This window comes from Heterocephalus glaber, unplaced genomic scaffold (assembly GCF_053883595.1).
Source record: "Heterocephalus glaber isolate CG9 unplaced genomic scaffold, H.glaber_assembly_v1.0 deba00001689, whole genome shotgun sequence".
In the NCBI taxonomy this organism is placed as follows: Eukaryota; Metazoa; Chordata; class Mammalia; order Rodentia; family Bathyergidae; genus Heterocephalus; species Heterocephalus glaber.
The window spans coordinates 8,132,828-8,158,376 of record NW_028258414.1 but is presented as its reverse complement, the minus strand read 5'-3'; the positions used below and the strand labels follow the sequence as shown (position 1 = coordinate 8,158,376).

At 53.2% G+C, this 25,549-nt stretch overlaps 2 protein-coding genes across 5 annotated transcripts in view; both read left to right on the top strand.

Annotated features, from left to right (window-relative positions):
* The window catches only part of Igdcc4 (immunoglobulin superfamily DCC subclass member 4), a 36,442-nt gene extending 33,713 nt beyond the window's left edge, over window positions 1–2,729 (top strand). For all 4 annotated transcript variants that reach the window (XM_021237063.2, XM_004855622.4, XM_021237059.2 and 1 more), the window contains one exon: window positions 4–2,729. In XM_021237063.2, coding sequence (XP_021092722.1) covers window positions 4–414 — 411 coding nt within the window. In that variant the 3' untranslated portion in view covers window positions 415–2,729. The remainder of the gene's footprint in view (window positions 1–3) is intronic.
* A 1,274-nt stretch (window positions 2,730–4,003) lies between these two features.
* Igdcc3 (immunoglobulin superfamily DCC subclass member 3) overlaps window positions 4,004–25,549 on the top strand; it is a 38,356-nt gene continuing 16,810 nt past the window's right edge. The window contains exons 1-4 of the mRNA XM_004855765.3: window positions 4,004–4,069; window positions 4,724–4,888; window positions 5,130–5,370; window positions 7,128–7,433. Coding sequence (XP_004855822.1) covers window positions 4,004–4,069; window positions 4,724–4,888; window positions 5,130–5,370; window positions 7,128–7,433 — 778 coding nt within the window. The remainder of the gene's footprint in view (window positions 4,070–4,723; window positions 4,889–5,129; window positions 5,371–7,127; window positions 7,434–25,549) is intronic.

Sequence of the window (25,549 nt, the reverse complement as noted above, 5' to 3'; positions counted from 1 at the left end):
CAGGGCAATGGGAGGAAGAAGCCACCTCCAGCCTGCAGGAACCAGGTGGAGGCCGAGGTCATTGTCCACTCTGACTTCAGTGCGTGCAGAGGGAGCCCCAACCTCCATCTCCGAGACCCGGAGCCTGAGGACCCCCTGCCTGTGGAGGCTCCTGGTCTCCCCTCTGGCACTGTGGATCTTGGGCCTGGGACAGACTGGCTGGACCAGGAGCTGGGGGGGTGTGAGCAGGTGGCCACCAGGCCAGACCGACTCACCTGCCTGCCTGAGGCAGCCAGTGCCTCCTGCGCCTACCCGGACCTCCAACCCGGCCAGGCTCTGCAGGAGGCCCCTGGTGACAGCTGCCAACCCACAGCCACCTACACTCTAGGAGCCAGCCCAGGCCTGCCCAGAGCCCCCGTCTCCTCCTCTGCTTAGCTCCCCTAAGGGGAAGGTGTAGTTTGAGGGAGGCTGATAGGGCTCATGGGATGTGGTGTCCAGGGCCATGAACACAGGTGTCCCTGCAGCCCTCATCACGCCCTTTGGAGCCTCCCTGGATGGAGGCCCCTCTGGCTGAGGAGAAGAAAAAGAGTGGGCTTGCTTGTTCCTCCTATGCTCTTTGCAACACATATGTGATACATGAGAGACATGTGAGACACTGCTACATGTGATATGCATGAGTGTGAAGCCACATGTGTGTGTGGTGTACTGTTCAGTGAGCTGGGCAGCCTCAGCCCGGGTGGTGGTCAGGCCCAGTGACCCTCTGGGTCAGGACAGTGCCTCAGGGTGGTCCATCCCTGCAATCTGGGCCCCCGAAGCCCGGTCACCCAGCCTTTTATTACGCACTCTGAGAGTGTCTCCAGTGCCTGTCTGACAAAGACAGCCCCGGCCCACTTCCTGTGCGCGTGGGCTCTGCAGGCCTAACATTTCAGCCGCATCGCCTTCATCTCCCACATGCCCATGGCCCAGATTGAGAGAGTGACCCTGGCTGCCCTCGGAGCAGCCCTGTGTCAGACTGTGTAATTTGGGGAGTGCCTGGCTTTGGAAATCTTTGCCTCATCTTCCCCTCCTTCCTTTCTCCTCGCTGTCTCCAGGCCACCTTGCCGTCCCCATTCTGGTTCCCATCTCTGCTCCCTGGTATCTCTCCTTTCCTGTCTCCTGTTTCTCTCTTTCTGTCTTCTGTCTCTCCTGCCTCTCCAGACTGCGACATGTGATTTCTCCTGCCTGGGTTCAACCTCTGCATCTTTCCCTAACAACATGACTACCTCATGTCTACTTCCAGGCCATAGTGCGACACCTGTGTCCCCTCCCCCGGGCCCCCTGCCAGCCCCTGTCCTCTGGCCACCACCCCCAGCCCTCCCTTGCCTCTTTCCCCTGGGGATCAGGATGGGAAGGTTCTCCTTGGAGGGGATGAATCCGGGTCACACAGGAAGTTTTGAGACCGGAAGTTTCCATGCCTTCCGTGCAGGGAGACAGGCTTGCTGGACTGGGGTGGTTCTGACCTTTCAGGAGTTCTTGCCCTGCGCTCCTTGAACCTGACTGGGATGCTGAAGAGAGGTCGCTCTTCAGAAAAAGGGTGACTGGCTCCTTTTGTTTTGTTCTTTTCTTTAAATTGAATCCTGAAATCACTTTCTGCTGATCTGCCACACAGGGACAAGCTTGCCTCCTGTTTCCTGTGTAGTGAAAATGATGTCATTTACTCGATCCCTCACTCGATCCTAGCCTTCTCAACAGCATAGACTGTGGGGTCTTTGCTCCCTAACTGATCGGCACCTCAAGAGTTAACTCTGGCTACTGAGCCAAATTAGAAATAACCAGTGTATCTTTCCTTAGTTTTTTTTTTTTTTTTAAAGTGGTGAAATGTCTCTCCGCAGAGTCGCAGATCCTGAAAGTATCTGTGTTTATTACGATCGGGTGTCACTCACGTTTGACATCCTCACCTACATTTCCTCGCCCCCCGCCTCCTCCAGTCAGCCTATGATCACACTAAAGATTATTAATGTCGCTTTTGTATCTCGTTAAAGACAGAATTGTCACTTGTACTGTTTCTGTGGCGCTCAGCTTGGCTGTGGCCAACACCACAATATGTTTCATCATCACTCTGAAGGTCAAAAGCCTCATTTTATTTTGCTGGTTTGATTTTTTTTTTTTTAAGCAAAAAAAACTGCCTTGAATTAAATGGCTGTTTTAACAGTAGGCTCTTAGCATTACACCACATCGTCATTTTTCATGTTCTTGTTTAACAGGCACTGAGGTTCTGGTTTAAATTAAATAGCTGCAAATGAGACAATTTATAACCCATTAGGTTGGGTGGAAAATTGTTTCTCAAAAGCAAATAAGTAATAAATCTGGTATCTGCCTATAACTCACAGTTGATAAGAAAGTGGCCATTACTCACTAGCATTATATATGATTTGGGCTCTGGGTAATTTGGAAGTGTTAGGCTGGTGTCTTTGTAGCAGTATTTTTATTAGAAAAGAGTCTATTGGCCTTTTACAGGGTATTAATCCCTGTGTCACCTACCATTGATGCCTTAAGTTTTTTGAGTCTCATTTAAATATCTTCCTTTTCTTGATGCATGACAAGTAATCGGTACCTGCTCATTTATTTGTCTGTATTTAGTTTATGCTGTATTATTTAATTATTTTCCCAGCATTTTTTCCCTTACAGATATGATATTCTTTAGTGTTCAGCAAAGGCATTGATCATGTATCTATCCTTATAATGAATTAATAAACTATTTTCCAGACTTACGTGATGCTTGATGGAACCAGTGACTAAAATTTCCTGAGTTTTTCTGTCCTAGGAAGTTTATTTCCCACCAGGATAGGAAACGGTGGGTTTTGAAAGTAGAATGCAGATGGTCGGAAGAAAGAACTGAACCATGCTCCTTCCTCAACAGGCATTTAGGAAATGACCTCAGCTTAGGGGAAAGGATGGGGTGTGGCACCGTGGTAGAGCCCCTCACCTAACATGCCCGATGCCTGAGGCTCAACCCTCCCTGCGCTGCAAAAAACAACAAAAAACAGGGAAGATGCACTCTTTGACTCTTAGGGGATCTCCTTCTCTAGGCATACCCTTTTCCACACTTTTTTGTGTACAAGAAGAGTTGCAGTTTCCATGACTGTTCTATATAAATCTGGTCACCTTGTGAATGCTGCACACTCACACAGGCACCGTGGCTACAAGCTCAGATTCTCGTGCACACTCGCCTTCACAAATACCTGGCCATCGATGCACTCCACTGTGCACACCTTTCACGTGCAGGACTCCACACTCACACCCCACATATCTCTGGCTTGTGGTTGACAGCTGCTCTCAGCTAAGATCTTTGCAGAGCCCAGAACAGGCCTCTCTACTGAAAGGAACCCAGAGCCAGAGGCTGCCCTGCCCAGGACCACCCCCAAAGTGGCCAGTGGGCCAGACCCAGAGTTAATTGACAGATCATACAGAGAGATACTGCCCATTTTACACGCAGCAGAATAGCCATTATTTGCATACCTCTCTCAGACTGAGGGCTGTGATGAAGATGAATTAAACACTTGTCAAGATGAATTTAAAATGACAGCAATTGAGGACAACAATTTGACCTCTCCAGAGTCCAGGACATGCCAAGAAAAGGCTGTTGAGGATTGAGGGCCTGCAGGAGGTAGTTCCAGAGACTTCAGGCCTGGGAAGCCCCTCTTTTCCTACCTTTCCTAGGGCCAGTAGATGCCTCACTCCTGCCCTTCCTCAAATTTCAGCCTGAGGCACACTGGGGCCCCTGACATTGAATTTCTCCATGGCCTCCTGGTCTTCTGGCCTCAAGCCCTGTCTCCCAGGTGCATCTTCCAGCTGCTGCAGCAGAGTGAGGGGTCCCCGGGCTGGACAGAGCCTACCACTAGGTCAGTGGGCTTGGCTATCTACAGTCTGAGCTCCAGAGGTCTGCACTTTCCTCGTCTGCACCAAAGTTAGTTTTATATGTGGTCCCAAGATTCCCCAGTTAGATCAAAAGAGAGACCTAGTCACACCGTGTCATCCCAGCCCAATGCCCAAGGAGCAAACAGCTGACCCAGGTGGACACCACCATCTCTACGCCTCCAGCTCCCAGAACGTAGTAGGAGCCGCTCAATGATTTCGGTAGAGTTCATCATGCACCACTCAACTGAGGATCGTTTAGTGCAGTAGTGAGCGGCCAAGATTTGAGACTGTGCGTGTGTGTTTCCTGAGACTTGCTTACCTTCTGTAGCACTCTCACACAGGACCTGTGTCGGCTAGAGAGTTCTCCGACACGAGATATCGAGGGTTCTTTGTGGTACAGACACGTTATTGGCGATTTTAACTTAAACGTGCTTTCCCAGTTAGCAGGTTTTTTGCTGTTTTCTTGGTCTCCGGGACTGCGCGGGACAAATACTGTCCCGCACAAGGAGGCCACCAGGGTTGGCCTGGCTAGACAGCAAGGCTGAACCGGGACGGAGCAGGGAGGGACCTCGGTTACTTTAGCGATCTCATTGTCCTGGGGGTCTGCTCCTCCCAGGCAACCCACCCACGTGCCACAACTCCCAAGTCCAGAGCGGCCAGTCTTGAAGCTAAACGACCTATCCTCAGACTACCAGGACCAGGAATCCCCGGAATACAGAACCTATGACAACTTTGAGCGGCTTTTAGGGGAATTATCTCTAAAATACAGACTCAGAGACTGTGGAAAGGGGCGCAGCAGAAATAGCGGAGCAGTGCAAATCCCGCAGCTTTGCGTGTCTGTCCGCAGCCCGGACCCGCTCGCTCCACAGTCCGCTGGGTCTCTGCTTCCCAGGTTTCTGAGATCCGGAACCGGCCGGCCGCGAGGGGACCCCCGGCTGCAGCCCCGGACGGCGCCGGGCGCCCCAGCCCCAGTTCAAAGCGCAGGGGGCGCGTCCGCCGCGCAGCCGGGAATGTCCGGCCGCTTAAAGCGCTCGCCGGCTCTTTTGTTCCCCAGACCCGGCCTCCGGGGAGAGGGGGCTGGGGGAGGGGACAGGCGGGCGGGGTGGGGGGGCCGCGGCCGAGCGGGAGGGCGGGGCGCGCGGGCGGGGCGAGTGCGGAGCCCGCTCCCCGGGCGAGGCTGACAGATCGCCGGCTGGGCTGGTGGGTGCAAGATGGCGCGAGCCGCGCTCCCCCTGAGCCCCCCGCGCCCCTAGGCGGCATGCGGCCCCAGCCCCCCGCCGCCCGGGCTCGGCCCCGGCCCGAGCCCCGGCCCTGGCCCCGGCGCCGGCCCCGCGGGACGCTGTGAGCCGCGAGAGGCCCGGGAGCCACGCGCCGAGCCCCGCGCCCCGAGAGCCCCCATGGCTGCGCCGCGCCCCGTGCCCCCGCCGCGCTCGCCCCGGCTCCTGCTGCCGCTGCTGCTGCTGCCCGCGCTGCTGCTGCCCGCGCCGGGCGAGGGTGAGCGAGGGCCGCGCTGGTGGGGACCGGGCCGGGCGGGGGGTGTGTGTGTATGTGTGTGTGTGTGTGTGTGTGTGTGCTGGGACCGAGCCCCGCGGCCAGGAACCTGGGCTCGGTCCTCCGGGCTCGGGAACTCGGGGCAGGACCTGGATCCCGGACGTGCGCGCGAGGGGCTCGGGGAGGCTGGCGCTGCAGACAGACGAAAACGAGCCCGGTCACTGCATGCCCGAGTCCCACCCGAGGGGCGCGAGCTGGGGCGCGCGGAGCCCCCCGAGTAGCCCGAGGCAGGAAACGGTGATCCGCGTCTGAGCCGGGACCCAGGTGTCTACGCGGGGCGCATCCCGGATTTGGAGCCGAGACCGGACCCGGGCGCGCGCGAGGAGACAGAGGAGAGGGGAGGAGAGGAGAGGAAAGGAGGGCTAGGAGAGTTCCCGCCCGGTGCCCTCGTGCCCACCACCCTCGCCCCTCGGTGGCCGTAATCGGCCCATCTCACGAAGAGGGGTACCCTAGAGTCCCCTCCCCTCGCACCCCAGGTTCTCAGCAGACGTATTTGGGCTCCTCGCTCTCTCCTCTCCCTTCCCAAGAAGCAGATCACCGCGTCCGCTTCAGAGAGAAACTTTGTCCCGTGATGGCTATTCCGGGGTCAGAAGTGAGGCAGCCGAATCTCAGGGCAGGGATCGGGTGGTGGAGATTTGAAGGAGAGGGGTCCTCAGATGTCCGAAAACGTAATGACCCCTGGGGTGGGGGCGATGCCCGGCATCCCGCGCCCCTCCCCCTCCCCGGCAGGCAGGGGCCAATTCCGAGATCGTTGGCTCCCTGGAAATGTGAGGCGGGCTCTGTGGCTGCCTTTTCAGACTGGGTTGGTGGTGGTGGTGGTGGTGGGGTGTCGTTCCTCCTGGAGTGAAGTTGTAGCTGGGCTGGTAAGTTGCTTGCTGTCCGCGACTTGGTGTCCTGCCTGGGATCTGAGTGCTGTCTTCTGCCTCCTTGGCTTCTCTGGATCCCTGGATTGGCCTGGTCCCTCCTCTCTGCTTCCCTCTCCTGCTCTTCCAGCTTATTTCTCCTCTGCAAGAGCACTGAGGTTGTCTAGGAGCAAAGTGCTAGGTCCCCGGTCCTGGTGGGGCTTGGGAAGTCTTGGGGTTTGCTACTCTTCATCTTTCCCTCAAACAGACACCACAGGACCCAGACCCAGGGCATGGGGTCACTGAGAGGATGGCGACAGGCCACAGACATCGGACCAGGCCATAGTTAGAAAAAAGAAGCACGATTTATTGCTATTTCACTCTGTATCTTAGAACTTCTAACTTTCCATGGTACCTTTGAGTTTGTTAATCGGGTCATAGGACCCTGTGACACCAGGTGCACTATTGCTCCTTGAATTAAACAGATGAGCAGAGGGAACAAGGACATGTTGAACACCTAAGGCCACCCCCCTGAAAGTCCATGAGGCTCCAGTGCTTGTCCAGGGCAGGGTGACCACAGAAGTCGCAGGACTTGTGTTGGAATCGGTCTTGCTGTTGAGTCACAGATTCTGGAACACCACTGTGAGACTCTGGGCGAGTCACTAGTGTTCGCTGGGCTTCCGATTCCTTATCTGTGAGGGGGTCTGATGGTCCAGTACATACTGCCCAGGGTGACACTTGGTAGTGCACTTTCTATATAAGAGGGACACCACAGAAAACGGGAGCCCCAGATCCCTGCAGCTGAAGGCTTCCTGGATGTGGTTCCAGACTGACCTCTCCTCCTCCCCCCCGACGCAGGTCTTGGTCACTCTGCCGAACTGGCGTTTGCCCTGGAACCTAGCGATGACATTGCTGTCCCTGGGCAGCCTGTGGTGCTGGGCTGCAAAGTGGAGGGGACCCCACCCGTGCGAATCACCTGGAGGAAGAACGGGGTGGAGCTGCCAGAGAGCACCCACGCGGCCCTGCTGGCTAACGGGTCCTTGCTGATCCCTCACTTCCGGGTGGAGCAGCCAGGCAGCCTTTCGGACGAGGGTGACTATGAGTGTGTGGCCCAGAACCGCTTTGGGCTGGTGGTCAGCCGGAAGGCGCGCATCCAGGCTGCAAGTAAGTGGACGTCCCTTCTTCTTCCTCTTTTCCCTTTGTAGAAGCCAGAGTGCTCATTGGCTGGTCTGGGGTGTGGGGGTGGAGCGCCGTCCGGGTTCAGGCAACCTTCTGGAGAACTAATTTCCCAGCATGGGTCAGTGGAGAGGAGTCCTGCAGTGAGTTCTGGTGGTGGAATTAGATCCTGGGCTCCTTTACTGATTGGAATGTGAATTGCGAAGTGTGTAGCCCAACATTGGTGGGCTGGTAGTTGTGGGAGTGGGGCTTCACCCCATGTTGGGTCATAGCTTCCATACACCTGTCACACTTCCGGTATCCTAGTCCCTTGCGTGGGGTTCTTCTTGCATTGAAAGGTAAACCACTGATTTTATGGAATATATATATATATATATTAGCGTGTGTGTGTGTGTGTGTGTGTGTGTGTGTGTGGTGGTGCTAGGGATTGACGTCAGGGGATCTGAAGATGTTTATACGGGTCATTTTGGCTACATGCAATTTTTTTTTTTTCGGTACCAGAGATCGAACTTGGGACCTTGCACTTGCGAGGCAGGCAGCAGAACCACTGAGCTAAATCCCCGGCCCTACATGCAATTTTTAATTACATTGACTTTCAGAGGTTATGAGTAAGACTTCACTATACTACTAATAGAGTTCTGAAGCTTGTCGATAAATTTGCTTCAAAAATGTATAGTAGGAGCTGGGTGTGGTGACACAGCCCTATAGTATCAGCACTCTGGAAGGCTGAGACAGGAAGAACACAAGTTCAAAGCCAACCTGGGCAACTTAATAACTGAGTGAGACCCTATCTCAAAGTGAAAGAAGGGGAGGAGGGCTAGGGTTGTAGCTCAGTGCAAAGGCCCTGAGTTCAAGTCCTAGTACATCAAAAATAAATAAATAATACAAATAATTTAAAATAAATAATAAAAACATATGGTAGAGACCCAGGGTGTAGTTCAGTGGGGCAGCAAGCTGAGATCACGGGGGCTGTGGTTGAGAAAAGTGAAGCCCTTAAATTGGTGATAATCCTAGCTGACAGTTACTAAGACTTGCTGCATGCTGGGCACCCTAAGTGCTTAAGGGGAATCACAAGGACCCTAAAAGATGGGCCCTTATCCTCCCCATTTTACAGAGGAGAAAACTGAGCCTTTGGGGGTTCAAGTGTGAATTCTGACAAAAGGCAAAGCCAGGACTGCAGTGTAGGCAGCCTGGGCCCTTCAGCCCCTTCACTAACTCCTGTGGCACGCTGCCTCTTTCCCAGCCCAGTGCTGACAAGTTTCTTCCTGGCTCTGAGGGCATTCGCACAGTTGCTCTGAACGGCTGGTGAGTGATGAATTGTTCAAGGCAGGAGCCCCCTCTCGGGGCATTAGATGCCCCTTTGTTCTAAGGAAGGCCGGTCCAGGCCCCCATCTGGAGCTCGCTGGGAGGCAGCCCTGGACTTGGAGACCAAATCACTTCTGGCTCAGCCACCCCTGTGCCCAGCCCTGCCAGCAGTGCGGAGGGGGAAGGCTGGTGTGTCTCTGAGCAGATGGCTGGGTGTGTAGAATGACTCAGGGACCCAGGGTGGGGACCAAGGATGGGGGAAATGGAACATTTATTTATGTATTTATTTATCTATTTATTTACTTATGCAATGCTGAGGATCGAACCCAGGGCCGTGCACATACCAGCCAAGTGCTCTACTATTGTACTACATCCTCAGCCTGTCAATGCATTTTTCTAAATGGTAATACCTTCAAGGTGTTTGGTCCCTGCAACTCTAACAGTGTAAGGAATTGAGCTGGGGGTGGGGTCAGCCTGGCTAATCCTTTGGGGTCCTGGAGACAGGGAGACAGCGGAGGGGTTCGCCTCCTAGTGCTGCCTCTCTGACCAGCCCAGCCTCCTCTCTCCCCCAAGGCTGAGGCCCCAAGGGGGAAAGCATGGATGCCAAGCAACCAAGTGGCTGGATCCCTTTTCTCGATTCACAGGCTGATGTCCCTAGAAAGCTTCAAAGCTGATTAGCTCTGCCTGGGTTTCCTCCTTGGGTACTCACTCCCTGCCCATTTGCCCACTGGCACTGCAGACGCTGTGTGATGTGGGAGGGTGGCTTTCTGAAAGGGTGTGAGGAGGTTCTGGAGCAGCTCAAGGCAGGGGAGGGGCATGCTCAGCTCCAAGCAGACACAGAATCCTACCGAGGAACCAGCCCAGGAAGCCTCCTGGGCACCCATGTCTATACGGGTGGGTGCATCCTCTCTTTCCCAGTGGGCTCAGAGCTGTCCTTATGGGCTGCACTTCAGCCTGCGTCTGCAGCTGGGGGTCCTGTCTGCTCTGGCTCCCAGAACTCCTTGCAGTTCCCCATGCTCATAGTTTGGGGCTAAAAACTGAGACTTGCCAACAATAAGACCTAGACAAGTTCCTGTTCCCTTAGCCTGGTCTTCTCACCTGCAACACGTGCACATAATCCAACCTCATAGGATGTTCGTGAGGACCAGCACTCCCCATGCTTAGCCTGGCACACAGGAGCCGCTCAGGAACCAGACCCAGCACCTGCTTCCTCATTTGAAGGCAGTTCCAGCCTGGTGTGGCAGTGCACGTGTGTCATCCAGTTCTTCAGGAAGCTGAGGCCGGATTGCAAATTCCAGGCCAGCCTAGGCAATTTAGCAAGACCCTGTCTCAAATTTAAAAAAAAAAAATTTTTTTAAGCATAGGGGATGTTGTATTTCAGTGGTGGAGCACCTCTGAGTTCAACCCTCTGTTTTTTAAAAATTTAAAAAAGCTTTCTTGGAGAAAGCCTTTAAGTGTAATCTTGGCTGCCTGTGGAGGTTAATCTCCAACAAAGCAAACTGCCTGATTCCGCTCCCAGCCCGCTTTCTCCCTCGCTGGGATTCATTTAGGGAGGACTCCAGGGAAATCTCTCAGGCAGTGCAATTGTTGGGGCCGATTGCTCCTTGTTCTGTTTTAACCTCTTCTGCGGGGCTCTGGGGCTTGGGGTGGGTGGAAGCTGGGAGGCCTAGGAGACAGACACCCCACCCTCTGTAGGGGTATGGCTGAGCGGGGGCACGTACACTGATTCCCACTTGCTGATGTCCGTGTGCCTGAAAGACTCCAAAGAGGAATGGCCCAGCCTCAAGGACTGGGGGTAACTGGGGCCCACCCAGTTCCCCTTCCACCTCAGTCCTTGCTCCTCCCTTCCTGGTCTCAGGCTCCTGGGCTGACTGGAATAAAGAGATCCAGGACCCAGGACGGAGCTTCACAGACTGAACTGAGCCTGCGTCACATGGGGGTCTTGATTTGATTTCAGATCCATGAGTCTAGGCCCAGGACTGGATTTTTGCTTCTTTTAAGAGCCCACCCATAATGCACCCACACCCTGGGTGGCCACAGACTAAGGAGCAACCACTCCTGTGGCCTGATCTCTGGTTTAGGGGTGGACGGGCAGCATAGTGGAGTCCACAGAACAAAGGCTGCAGGGCTACCGTGGGGTGGGTTTGAACAGCAGCTCTGCCACTCTCTGATCATGCCCCTTAGATGAAGTACGTAGCCCACTTGAGCCTCTATACCTTCATCCACAGAGGCTGTGGGAGAATGAAATGAGGTGTTGGATATAAAGAACCTGGCCCAGAGCTGGGGATATATCTCAGTGGCACTGCGCCTGCCTCACAAGCACAAGGTTTTGAGTTCAGTCCCCGGCACCAAAAAAACAAAACATAACAGAACCTGGCCTGAGGCTTGGCATGCAGGAAAAGCCTTGTAAGTCTTACTGTTAGTGGTCAGGACCATCCACTGATGTAGGATGGGGTCTGGCTTGTCTCCATCCTGGCTGGATTCCCTACAAGCCGGTCTGCACAGGTCTACTAGTGGTTTTGAGCCTGGGCTGAGGCCGCCACAGACCTGGGCTTGGGCTTGGGCCCCACCCAGTAGTTATGAGCTTGGGTGGATCACGTCACCTCTCTGAGCCTCAGTTTCCATTTATGTATGTATGTATGTATGTATGTATGTATGTATTTATTGAGGATTGAAACCAGGAAGCATTGAGCTGTATCCCTACTGTTTTTTTTTTTTTTTGAGAAAGGGTCTTGCTAAGTTGCCATACTGGCCTCGAACTAGCCTCCTGAGTAGCTAGAATTACATACATGTGCCATGAGCTGTGTTTCTTCATCTTTATTTAGATTTTGAGTTTTTTAAAAATTTTATTTATATATTTATTTTTTGGTACTGGGAATCAAACTTGGGACCTTGTGCTTGTGAGGCAGGTGGCGGAACCACTGAGCTAAATCCCCAGCCCAGATTTTTGGTTTTTGATACTGGATCTCACTGTGTAATTCAGGCTGTCTTTAAACTTACTGTGCAGCCCAGGCTGGCCTCAAACTCATGGCAATTTCTTGCCTCAGCCTCCCAAGTGCTGGGATTGCATAATAACTATTATTATTCTAAGGAGTGCACAGAGGTGAAAAGTGCTGAGGTCTGAGGTGCTTTGACTGTGGCGTGATTCCCAGGAAGGCCCCTGGTGGCTAGACTCTGGGAAGAGGCAGTGGGGTATGGAGAGGGAGAAAGGCCAAAAATGTTAGCTCTGCTTCCCTCCAGCTGAGGAAATCATCTGTTTCTCCAGGTCTGAGGGAATACAAGGAAGCAGCTACTCTTCTGTGATCACATGGATCGGGGGCAGGGTCTGGGCATAGGCCTGACTGAGCTCAGGAGAACTAGGGACTGGAGCCAGGGGCTACCACAACCTGAGAGGGGACACTTAGTGTATTCGGGGGCCCTGAATGTAGGGAGAGGTAACCCTGGGGACCTTTGTCATCTGATTTGCTTAGGTCTGCTGTGTGGGATCCGAGTGTCCCTGAGGAGCTGGAGGAAATCTCCCCCTATCCCCCTAACATCTGCCTACCATGAAGGAGAGGCAGTCGCAGAGCTGTGGCGTCACTGGTGTGCAGGCAGAGCACCCCCTCAGTCAGGCCTGCACCCTGTCCACGTGGGGGAGTGTCCCGACCCCACCAGCTGACCCCTTCTGTCTCAGCCTGAGCCCGCAAGCTTGGTGGGAAGGCACTTTCTGGATCCCAGGAGTCCTGTGTGCTGTGCACAGGTCACTGTCACTGTCACATTGTCAGATCGGGGGTCTGAGCTGGACATCGTGACACAGCACTCTGCAAGGCTGAGGCAGGAGGGTCACAAGTTTAAGCCCAGCCTGGGCAACTTAGTGACTTAGGGAGACCCTGTCTCAAAATTAAAAATAAAAAAGTGCTAGGAATGTAGTTCAGCACAAAAACCCTGGGTTCAATCCCTAGTACCCCTCCAAAAAAGATTGGGGGAATGGAGCAAGGCCTATCTTTGCTGTAAGGTATGAAACCTCCTTTGTTATTCATTTTTTCAGTCCTTATGACACACCTGCCTTCACTGAGACTTGCCTCGATCTATTTTTTTTTTGAGAGAGAGAAAGTCTGTCTATAGTCCGGACTGGCCTTGCACTCACCATCCTCCTGCCTCAGCCTCCCAAGTGCTGGGTTTACAGGCCTGTGCCACAGCACCTGGCTCCCTGAGTCTCTTCTTGCCCCTCTTTTTCTCACACCCAGTCCCTCCCCAAAGACCATTTAGCTTACAGTAATTCTGTCTTCCCTCCTAAAGCAGGAGCAGAGCGTTGGCGGTCTGTGGCCTTTGGGCTAACCCTTCCCCTAAGTGATGGCTGTGTGCATTGCTAAGTAACTGTTTTGTGGCTGGATAGCAGCCCATCTGTCTCCTCAACTAGAGTTTGAGCTCCTAAAGGGCTTCTCTTTCTTTTGTGCTTCTCACGTACCCTGCCTGTAGGGTTTGGTAAAAAACTGTATGAACATGTGGCCTCCTGGGTCTCTCTCTCTCTCTCTCTCCCTCTCTCTCTCTCTCTCTCCCTCTCCCTCCTTCCTGCCCTGTAATTGATACCATAACTCAAAGAACAGAAGCTGTGAACTGGGAGGATGGGCAGGAGAACAATGTGCCCAGGGCAGGATCCTGGGGTGACCGCCACTGCGAGTCCATCTCTGGAGAGGCTGAGATGCTGCCTTGCCAGATGGGGTGTGAATCCAAGGCTCCCTTGCTCCATCCCTCTGCACCCCAGCCCTGGACCCTCCAGCTGTATCAGGCTCTGAGGTCCTAACTGGAGGGAGGGAGGGTGGCCCTCACCCCACCCGCAGGACTCAGTGTGGAAGCCTGGTGCTTCTGGTTCCCACACCTTGGCTCTGCTGGCTCAGGCAGCCAGCTGGCCCCTTAAACACAATGTGAAAATCTTCTCTGTTCCTGTCCCGGGCATTGTCAGTGGCCAGGCGCCTGGGCTGGGAATGCGGGGTGGTGAATAGGAGAGGCATTTGCAGGCGGCAAGTGAAACAGGCCCAGTACCCCTCCCCTTGGTGCCCTCCCCGCCCCCAGGGAGAAAGGACTTTTTCACTCCTGGCCTTCTTGTGTTGCCTTTCCCTCTCCGCTCCAGTTCCCCAGAGTCCTTGCAGGCTGGGGTGCCCTCGAATGAGAGAGGAAGAGAGAGGGGGGGAGAGGGACTTTCGCACAGCAGCTTGAAGCCTGTCTTACACAGCCTTCAATAAAAGGAGAATGGAACAGAAGGACAGAGGGCACCTAGGATAGAAAACCAGACAGCTCACTGCTGTCTTTGTTTAACCGGACTGATTCTGCCCAAAATGTCTGCCTGTGTAACCAGCCTATGGGGATCTGTCTTTCTCCAGCCATAGCCTAATTGCAAATAAGCAGAATACAGACCTGTGGGGTGTGTGTGTGCGTGTGCATGTGTGTGTGTGTGTGTGTGTGTGCGTGTGGATGTGTGCACCTGTGTGAGCACCTGAGTGCACGCTGTGCTGCTGAAGGATAGGCATGGGCCCTCGGGCTGCCGTGCATCTCCCCTCTGAGGGCTTTCCTGGGGGAGTCTCTTTGGCCTTGGGCTGCACAGGGAAAGGGGCAGTGACAGATAACTTTATTAGGTCAGGGAAGGGACTGCTTGTCCCCCAGTCAACCGGGAGGGGCAGCTTGGGCTAGAGGGTGGAGGGTTCCACTGTGACCGATGGGCATAGCCCATAGTAACACCCCAGCCATCCAGACCCTCGTTTTCTTACTCATTCAGTGGGTTCCCCAAATCCAGCTGCCATCAAAGTGAGCCTGCTGGGCTGTCTGCTGCTTCTGCCCCCCAGGACCTCTTCTTGATTTCTGGGCTTGCTCCCTTGTCCCCAGCTTTGTTCACCTGGTTCCAAGACATACTAACCCCATGACCCCCTTGACTCTGGTAGCTGGGCAGGCAGAAGACAGGCTGAGGGGAGGCCTTAAGGGGGAAATGGAGGGCCTGGGTGCTCCCTGGGTTCAGGCAGGCAAGGGTGTTCCGGTTTCTCCATCTCGGGGGTTACTGTCTCTTGCCCAGTTCACTGTTCTCACACCTGGGAGCCCTCTGCTTCAGGAGCAGGTGGCCTTCGCAGAGAGCAAGGAGAGGAGAGATAAAGAGGACCCCCAAGGAAGGCATCCATAGCGCCCCCATCAGCGCCTCCCTGGAGGCCCAGACTTCCCTGCACAGTATATGAGAAGCCAGATGCTGGTTGGGGGCTGTCGCATAGCCTGGACACTGACACTGACCAGGGCGGAGGGGCAGCCCAGGGCTGCTCTCTGGAATGCCGGTGTTGGATTGCAGTGTGATGCAGGCAGTGATAATGGGCAGGAACTGGACTTTCTGGTCTGCCTGCTGCCCCCAAGGCCACTGGAATGTTGGGGGGGGGACTGTTAAGAGGCCCCGGAGACTTGGGGTGGGCAGATGGAGACCAGACCACCTAAATGAAGAGGAGGGGGCAGACCACCGTGAAAGAGAACCGAGTTCTCGCCCTTTTGCCCTTTCGCTGAGTTGCAGCCTGCAGCAAAAGAATACTAGAATTCCCAGCCCACTGAGGACCTTTGAGGTCCGCCCAGGCCCCAGGTGGGATGAGAGCTGAGCACATCTAACCTTCGTATTTCACAGACTCAGCACTGAGACCAGGCACCGCCCTGCAGCCTGGGCAAGCAAGGGGCTTCTCTCTAGCTCATCAGGCCTCTGACCTTGGCCTTCTGCAGTGCTTCGTTGCCCTCTGGTTCAGAAAGGGGGAGTCTTTATTGGCCCCTCTCCAGGGCAGATGGCATGAGGAGTTCTGTTTTTCTTGTGCCCCACACTGCTGGGCTCTCTCTGTGGCTTGCAGCTCTGAGTGGGGCTTATTCACCAGAAAATCCTGAGTGTGACCTCCTGACATCTAGGGCAGGTAGCAGAGGGCCTCTGAGCTTCCAGACTGACCGATTGATGCCCAGGATATCCATGATGGGGTCAGTAATCTGGGCTTGTCCTGTTCTAGGGGGTTCATTTGCTTAATTCCCACAACAATTCCATTAATAGGGTTACTAGTCCTATTTTACAGAGGAGCAAATGGAAGCCTAGAACAATTGGTGAACTTGTCCGAGGCGGCTCAGTAAGTAGGGAAGTGAAGATTTACACCCAGCTCTGCCAGGACTGATGCTCACTGGGCTGAGTATCTTAGAGCGGGCTCAGATCCCATGAGGACGGATCAATAGTAATACCTGGGGGACACATGAGCCACGGAGGGGGGACACAAGGGATTAGAACCCCCTGGGCAAACTGAAGGTCCATTCTCATGGGCCAGTTAGGGGTACCCCACCTCCGAGCCACAGTGAGAGGTCCCAGTTAGGAACCCTGGAAGAGAAGTCACCCTTCCTGGCGTGAGGCAGGTTCCCCAGGCTGCTGCAGGTGGAGGTGGGAGTCCTGCCTCCGAGGAGGGAAGACCAATTCCCCTCGCTGGGTCCCCTAGCTCCCTTTCCCTTTCTTGTTTCCCCTGCATAATGATGCTGATTGCTCCACATCTGTCATAATTACTCTTTGTTTGAAAATTCAGAACAAATCACAGGAGAGGAGCTGGCAGGGCTGGAGAAGGCTCCTTCTCCCCAGGGGTCCTGGGAGGAGGGGGAAGATGGTGGGTGGGGAAGAGCTACAATCAGCCTGGAGGAGTGGAGGCTGCTAATTGTCCTTGTCCTGTCCCCTTGCCTGGGCTGTAGCCATAACCTGCAGGACAAGTGGGTCCCTCATGCTGAGGAGGCTGGAGATGGTCCCCTTCCTCTCCCAACCTGGGGAGGGGTCTGTGGGGTCTCCTGCCCTCTTGACCCCAGAGGACAGTGAGTTGGGCAGTGGCTGCATGGAACCCCCACCCCCAGTGGCCCAGAAGGGAGGGGCAGGCGGTGCCTGCTGGGGGGGTGCACTGCCCAGCCCAAGGCAGGGCCTTACTAGGGAGGGGAAGGGGGCACTTGTGGGTGGGCACTGGGTCTCTGGGTGACAGCCAGGAATGGGGTACTATGGCTCCCAGGGAGCACCAACCCAGCCCCTCTTGGGGGTCCAGCAAGCAGCCTCGGGGCCCAGTGCTTCTTCACATGCTCCGCAGCCAACTGCCCTCGGCTCCCACCCGGTCCCCAGCCTGGAGGCCCTTTGATTTGGAGGTCTATGGGGTCAGGCTTGGGACTCTGCCTGCCCTGAGAGCCCCCACCCATGTCCCTCTCCTACCTGCACTTGGGCAGATCCTGTGCAGTCAGTTAGCCCCTTGCTGGCAAATCACTCACTAGCGCTGGCCTCCTGTGTCAGGTGTGCTTGTGTGTGTGTGTGTGTGTGTGTGCGTGTGTGCGTGTACGTGTATGCAAGGGTGAGTTTGTGTGCATCCTTGCTTCCCGGATCTAGGTGTCCAGGACACACCATCCTTAGTATGGGAGTGAATATTTTCACCTGGTTAACTCAGGAATTTCAGCTCCACCCAACCTGGGATCCTGCAACTGGCCTGGGAGGGGGAAAAGGAAGAAGGAGAATACGGATAGAGGCCTCAGGTTCCCAGTCCCCTTCTTCCCCCCTGGCTTGGCCAATAGGCCAGGGATTGCTGACAAGGGCCTAGGGCTGGACAGTTTATGGACAAACCTTGAAACCAGCCAGGTCTAGGAGGGGACACATAGAGGGCCTGGGAGGCTTCGGGGTGGCAGACTCAGATGCAGCACGGGGGCCTGTCACCCTCACAGTGCCTAGGAGGGGCCCAGGGGACACAGGAGTGGGACGAGGACAGCTCCCCTGCTTGGCCAACTCACCCCGACCCTCCTATCTCCTCTCCCCCAGCCATCACTTTGGTGGAAACTGAGGCCCAGAGAGAGGCCTTGTCCCAAGACCTGGCATATAGAGCTGTGACAGAAAGGACCCAGCTGCCCTTTTCACTGTACTCATTGGCCAAATGGGATTTGGGCTCTAATTTCAGAGCCAGATCTGCCGAGGACCTTAGAAATTTGAAATCCGGAGATAAACAGTAATTTCTGGATCTTTGGCTACCATCAACCAAATTTGGTTTATTTTTTTCTTTGTCCTTCTTGGGGGTTATTTTAGTTTTGCCTATTTCATCCCAGCCTATATGAAAAGTCGCATTCTTTCTACAACAATTCTCTTCACCCTAATTTTTTGAGGTCTCTTACAATTGTATTCCAATCCTCTAGCACCTAGGGAAGCCCTGTCTAATTTAGTCTCATGAGCAGATTGGATTAGAATATTCCTGATTCCATTATCTCAGCTCACCGATAATTCTATTACCCAGAATGAGCCCAGGATTGAGCCTGCTTGATATTCCTGCCCCCCCCCCACCGTTTCTGACTTTGCTTCTCAAATCAGTCAGTTTCCCCTTGAACTGTGACAAAGTCAAGATCATTACAAGCAAGCTGGTGTGATATTGGTGAGATCGAGACTTTCCTGAAATAAAGCCATATTGCTTTATTTATTTATTTATTTATACTGGGGATTGAACCCAGGGCTTTCAGACTGAGCCACATCACCAGAGTGCTAGTATGTGTACACACACACACACACACACACACACACACACATCTGCCACTGCTATTTTTTAAAATTTTATTTTATTTTATCCCATCCCCCCCTCAAGCCCCTTCCCCTCTCTATGTACAAAAGCTTCGTTTCCATTTTTTTCTTCTATTTTCACTTTTTTTTTTATCCCTTTCTCCCTCCCCCCTTCCTTGTTCCTCTTCCCATTTGAACATTTTCTTCCCATTTCCCAACATCCATTATACATTTCAGTCCTTCTTTCCACTTTTGGTTTCTTACACCAGAGAAACAATGGGGTATTTAAACATGTGTGTCCTTAGGGGCTGGGGATTTAACTCAGTGGTGCTGTGCCTGCCTCACAAGCACCAGGTCCTGAGTTCGATCCCCAGTACCAAAACAAAAAAACTAAACATGTGTGTCCAATTTATTTCACTTAAGAGTACGGTCTCTAGGTCCAGCCATTTAGCTATTAATGTCTGCAGCTCATCCTTGTTTATGGTAGAGTAGTACTCCATTATAAAAGAAAAACCACATCTTCTTTATCCACTCCTCAGTTGATGGGCATGTAGAATATTTCCAAGATTTCGCTATCACAAACTGTGCCACTATAAACATGGTTGTGTATATATCACTGTAGTATGATGCTTTTAATTTTTTCAGGAAGATACAAAGAAGAGATATAGCTGGGTCAAATAGTACCTCTAGTTTTATTTATTTATTTTTTTCCTTTTTTTTTTTGGTACTGGGGATCGAACTCAGGTCCTTCCACTTGCGAGGCAGGTGCCGGAACCACTGAGCTAAATCCCCGGCCCTAGTTTTAGGTTTTTGAGAGATCTCCACACTGATTTCCACAGTGGTTGCACCAGTCTACACTCCCACTTGCCACTGCATTTTTTTTTTTTTTGGTACCGGGGATCAAACTGGGGTCCTTGTGCTTGGGCAGCAGGGGGTGAAACCACTGAGCTACATCCCCGGCCCACCACTGCATTTTAAAAATCTTTTACTTTACCCAAGTTCTATCCCCGGTACAAAAAAAAAAAAATCTTTTACTTTGAGACTTGTCTTGTTAAGTGTCTAAGATTCCCAGGCTGGGCTCAAACTTGCAATCCTCCTGCTTCAGCCTCCCAGAGTGCTGGAATTACAGGTGTGGTCCATTGTTTTATCACATCACTTCAAGAAGCATCTATTGGACTGAATGCCCAGCTTTGCTCTTGTAGGCCTTGGGTGGTCAGAAAACACCCAAGGGTCCATTCTGGGACATGGAGTGTTTAGCTGGTCTCTTCCATGGGTCTGAAACACCCTTCTTCCAAGCCATGATCACTGGCCACTTGAAGAGGACAGCAATGAGCCTGGCCACAGGAGCCATTGCCGAGGGCTGAGTGGGAAAGGCTTGGCCTGCCGGTTTCCGACCTCAGTCTGCCACCCCAGGAGAGGTACTCAGGGGTCTCAGGGACCCCCCAGGAAAGCTGGAAAAATGTCCAGGATACTGGACCACTGGCCTCACCCCCCAAGAGCTAACTGGCCAGATTCCACGCTAAGAAGCTTCCCTCTTGCCTGCTCTTTGGGGGGACCACCCCTGCGTGTCCCTGCCCGCCTTGTGTCACTTGTCAAAATCATAGCCATAACCACACCACAGCATCCTCTGAGTTCATGCCACTGGAAATGGGGAAGTGGAGGAAAAATAAACGCTTATTATATAATCCTCGTTATCTTCCCATCAGAATACAAACTTTTCTTTTTTTTTTTTTTTTCAGACAGTCTCACTGTGTAGTTCAGGCTTGAACTCACTATGTAGCTCAGGCTGGCCTCGAACTCATGGCAATCTTCCTGACTCAGCCTCCTGAGTGCTGGGATTACAGGCATGCACCACCATGCCCAGCAGGAATACAAACTTTAAACTTACTTGTGGTCTTAGGTTTGGGCAAGGAAGAGATATGAGGAGAAATAAGTTTCAGTTAAAAGCCCTTTTTCGGTTAAAAGTATTGAGTCTTTAATTTGGGCCTGAAGGCTGCTCTGTGGTTTGACCAGCTTTTGGGCTGGTCTGTAGCTCAGTGGTTTCACTGCCTGCTGCGCAAGCGCAAGGACCCAAGTTCAATCTCCGGTACCAAAAAATAAAAGAAAAGCATTATGATCACATCTGGGGTGATACTGGGGTTCGATTAAATGTTGATTCAGGATTGGATCAGAAAAACGAGGGTTAAATTTTTGTATATGTGCTCCTGAAGCGAGCACAAGGATTAAATTTTTGAAGGCAGGCTTTTCGTGTAACATTGTTACAAGTAAGGCTTGGTAACATTAAACAAGTAGTGAGAACAAGGCACAATTTGGCCGCTGCTGTCAGTCCCTAAATGAGTGTTGTTCAATTCTTTTATTTTATTTCCGAAGGAATGGAGAAGTAGATGGATACTCGTGTTTCAGGATTTGACTGTGGGCTGCCTGCAAAAGTGTACAGTCTGGCGGTGGTGACTTGGACATTAGAAGATATCTGTAGCCCCAGAAAGCGCGCTACGGTGTCTGTCAATTAGACGGTGCTAACCAAGGGCTGAGAGCCTACTGCTGAACTGTGCAACTGACCAGCGGGTTTTTTATCATTTGATAAACCTGATAAAACATCAGAGTATATGTATAGTATTCTTCCTTGAGGCAGAAATACTCTAAAGCCCATCAGAAGGGATTAGGAAGCACATGTTTACCGAACAGGGATCTGCAGATGTGAGGGCTATTACAGCAGGTCAGTTCTCAAATCAGTTGGGCTCCAACAGCGTCTGGCCCATTCCTATCTCAGAGCTAAGCACCACGAGGTTGAGGACAGAAGACACCTCCTGATCTTGAAGGGGGTCATCATCTCCCCACCTCTCCGGACCCCATCTTATTGGGTGGTGATGATGGAAAGAAGAAACCTGATGGAGCACAGGGAATATCTTGCATGCATCAATAGTGCTGCTGTCAGCTTGTCCATCGGGACCACGGCTCCCTTTCTCCCTTTTGCTCGTAGTAACTTAGCTGAGCCACCTCATAGGTGAGGAGAAACAAGCCCTGGGCTCACCGGTTTCTAACAGTGAGTCCGTATTCACTAGCGCATGTTGGAGCTCTCCATCTGCCCTCTTGGCCTGAGGTAGCAGAGAAGAAATAAAGATAGGCGCCTGCCGCTCTCCTTGCGATCCCCTTTTTGTTTTTTTGTTTTTTGTTTTTCTGTACTGGGGATCGAACTCAGGACCTGGCGCTTGTGAGGCAGGTGCAGAGCCACTGACCTAAATCCCCAGCATTGGGATCCCCTTTTGCTTGGAGCCATGAATCAAATTCTGAGGCCTGATTTTGCAGACTTCCCCCTTCTCTTTCCCTCTTTTTCCCTCAGTCCAGTTACCCCACACTTCCCCATCTCCTGTGCCCTTATTTTCCGAGCCTTTCTCTTACCCTTCTCTCCCCACACCCAGCTGGTCTCTAGATTTCTCAAGTTAAGTCAGGCGCTGGCACAAAGCTGGGCCCTGAGGGGCAGGAGCCCCTACCCGCTCTGCTCTCCAGTGTGTCCCGTGCACCCCAGGACATCTAGTTAGGGTTCAGTGCAGGCCCTGCCTGTGTTTGGGAGTCAAAGACAGAGTCCAGCGACAGGAGCCAGTGCGGCTAAGAATCTGCAAGTGGAGAGGGCTTGGTGAGGAGCCCTGGGTGGAGGCAGGAAGTGCTTCCTCAGTTTCCCCCTGCCTCAGCGGCCTCAGGGAGGCCTAGCCCAGCTGGGGAATTTGAGCCGCCCGGGTGGGGGGAGGGGGTGGCGGGAAATGGTGCCTCGTTCGCCCCAGCGACATCAAACCCTCGTTTGGCGTGCGAGGACAATGGCTGTCTTATTTTCTCCATTCGCCGCGCACAATGCCGGATTCTCTCATTCACCCGCGGTGGTGCGAGCGAGGTAATTAGCCAGCGCCATTCAGCGCGGACACTATTGCTATGCGGGGGGGCGCGGACGCCCGCGTCGGCGGGGATTAGCGCGGGCGGGGGCGCAGCTGCGGCCACTTCAAAAGGGCCCCGCGCCGGCGGCTGTGGGAACCGCGGACCCGGGGACCCGGGCAGGGCCCGGCGCGTCCCCCGGCCCTGTGCCCCGCGCCCCGCGCTCCGCACCCGGGGAGCCCGGGACGCGCGGGCTGTGTGGCCCCCATCACACTCCCGCTTTCATCAGGGCCTCCAGCACTTTTCTCTTTGGAGTCCGGGAGTCAAAGGGCAGAGGAGGGAAGGCGGCATGGAAGCGGGGGATGGGAGCCTGACCCCGGCTCTGACCTCCGCGCAGGCAGCAGATGGTCCCACTTAGGCCCGGCCTCGCAGGCCCGCCCGCCCCGCAGCATCCGCTGCCTCGACTGCACCTGACCAGCCGGCCTCCAGGAGACTTGGGGCGCTGGGCTGAGAATCGGCCCTCATCCGGATTCTCAGGAGCCCACCCGGCCAGGAGCCCCCATCCTAGCTTGGCATCTGCATTATCTCCCTGAACCTCAGAAGAAACATTCCCGGGCAGCACAGCAGATGGGTGAATCGGAGTCTCTGGCAGTGGGGTCCAGGCATCTGTGAGATAGGAATGGGCACCCTGGGTTGTTCGGATCCACAGTCCAACTCTTGTGTCTTCATGAAGAGGAAGGAGGAAGTCGCTGCTGGAGGAGAACTACTGGGGTGGGGACTTGGGTGGAAGACAAGATGGTGGGAAGGGACTGACCCCAGGGCCCCAAAGTCAGCCTTCGGGCACCAGTTTATGAGGACTTATTATTTGCCCGGTGTCTATTCTTTTTTTTGTTTTGTTTTTTTGTTTTTTGTGTTTTTTTTGGTATCGGGGATCGAACTCGGGACCTTGCGCTTTTGAGGCAGGCGCCAGAACCACTGAGCTGAATCTCCAGCCCCCGGTGTCTATTCTTGATTTCTTGATAGTGGAGGCAGACAGGTAAATCAGCCGGTCTCTGCCAATAAGGGACTCACAGGCCCAGGCAAATAGGCAGATCTCTACGTGAACATTGGCCTCTAATACTGACTGCAACACAGAGCTAGGAATTAGTTCTGCTTCCTTTGGGGGATGTGGAAGATGGAGGTGTTTATAGAGAAGAGCAGAGGGGACAGCGACAGCAAAGGAATACAGGGATGAGCATTTATGATCTGTCCAGGGAAGGCAAACATCTCTCGTGGTCAGAGTACAAATCACATGGCTAGGGAAGTAGCTGATCTTTGAGGCTAGAAAGATGAAATGACCTAATAATGAAGACCTTGAATGTCATCCCAAGGAGAACAGACTTGATTCAGGGAAATGGGAACCAATACCATATTGGTTATTCAGGAGGATAATGGTCTCGGGGAGGTGGGAGAATGGACTGGAAGTGGGAAGGCTGGAGGTAGAGAAGGTATTAGGGAAGCAGTTGGGAGTGATGAGACCCTAAGCTAAGGCTATGGGATGGAAAAGGGGAGATAGGTCAGGATTTGGGGGCCAGTCAGCCATTGAAGAGAGAAGGAAGGATGGGGCAGTGATTTCTTGGTTTATAAATGGGATAATCGGCTCATGACGAGGGTGTTAAAGAAAGATATAAGGAAGATAACCTCTACTAGGCGTACGGATTCCTTTGAATTTATGGGAAAACTTTTTTTTTTTTGTGGTACCGGGGGTCAAACTCAGAATCTTGTGCTTTCGTGGCAGGCAGCGGCACCACTGAGCTAAATCCCCAGCCCTACAGGAAAGCTCCAGAAACCCTCTGCAGAAGTTGGTTCCTAGGGTTTTAGGAGACTTCCAACCACTAGAGGGCAGCAGTGAAATTCCCCAAATAAGTCTATCTCCAGGAGTTGCCAGTACCGTCCCAGCCAAGAAACTGCAGAATCCCTACCATGGATGTAGACCTCCCTGTTCCCTAAAACAGATAAAGCTTATTGTGGAGAGTTATTGGGGTGGAGGGCATGCAGACTTCCAGCTACTGAGGTTCCTCGTTGAGCCACTGGAGAACACCAGCGCACCAAGAGACAGGCCTAAACGTGAGATCGGATCAGAGTTAGAGAATGGGGCTGTTTTTCCTAGAAGACAGGAGAGGGACCGTGTTACCAGTGTGTCCTAGAGTCCTAATGTGGATATGCGCCTTGGAGAGTGCCTTCTCCATCCTGCCCCACTTCCATTTTACAGATGAGAAAACCAAAGTTGGAACTGAAAGGTGACATCAGGAGCCTGGGACAGAGCCGAGCAAAATCCCAGCTTGGCTCTCCATTACCTAACCCCTACTCTATTAATCCCTACAAATCCTAATATATGGCTCTGGAAATTTGGGGGAAGTATCTGTCTTTGTTGAGTTGTCCTCATGGTCATGTGAAAGCAATTTATTTAATAGCTCCAGCCTGGGCCCCTAACCAGACGCCCTTCCGGGAGGTGAGGGAGATCCGGTGTCCTGACCAGAACAACGGAAGTTAAGGATATTGTGGGACCAGGCAGGTTTACATAAAGGAGATTGGTGACCCTGATACCAGCAGAGATGTACAGTCTGTGGAGAGAGACTCTGCTGTGGGCCTGGACTTTTTCAAATCAAAGGCATAAAGTCCCAAATTGATTCCTAGGCCCTGGGCTGCACCACTAGCTGGGATTTGGAAGTGGGGTGCCCTGAGGGCTGCAGCAGGATGATACTTTATACAAAGGAGGGAACTGAGGCTGCTAAGATGGGCTTTGACTTTACCCAGTTCACACACCAGGTGTTGAAAGAGCCTGGTCAGTCTCTCAGCCACCCCTTCACCCACAGAAGTGCTGGCGTTTCACAGCCTTTGCCTCTCTGTGCCCCAAAGCGAGAAGATAGATGAGTTCTGTATTTTGTACAGCCCAACAGAATAACCTACAGGAGTAACCCTGCAGGCCCCACCCTGGAAAAGGCCTGCAGCTCAGATTTCCTGGAGGAAGGTTGGAATTGCTGGAAAGAAGCACCACGCTGGGACAAGCATCTTGTCTGTTTATTTACCTGTGTTAATGGGATGCAGGAAACACGTGTGGGCATGGTGATCATTAGTGGGGTGACAGTGGCCAGCTTATCGTGTTTCTTATCTGCATTAGCTACACTCTATAAAACCACCAAGCTCGGGCGGCGGGGGGGCTGGGGATTTAGCTCAGTGGTTGCGCTCCCTGCCTCGAAAACCACCAAGCTCTGGGGCAATTAAGTTACATAGCATCCGGGCCAGGGATTTAGCTCAGTGGTTGCAATGGCTGCTCCTTAAGCACAAGGACCCAAGTTCGATCCCTGGTACCAAAAAAAAAAAAGTTACAGAGCAACTTGCTGTGTAGTGGGTGTCCCTGAACCTGAACGTG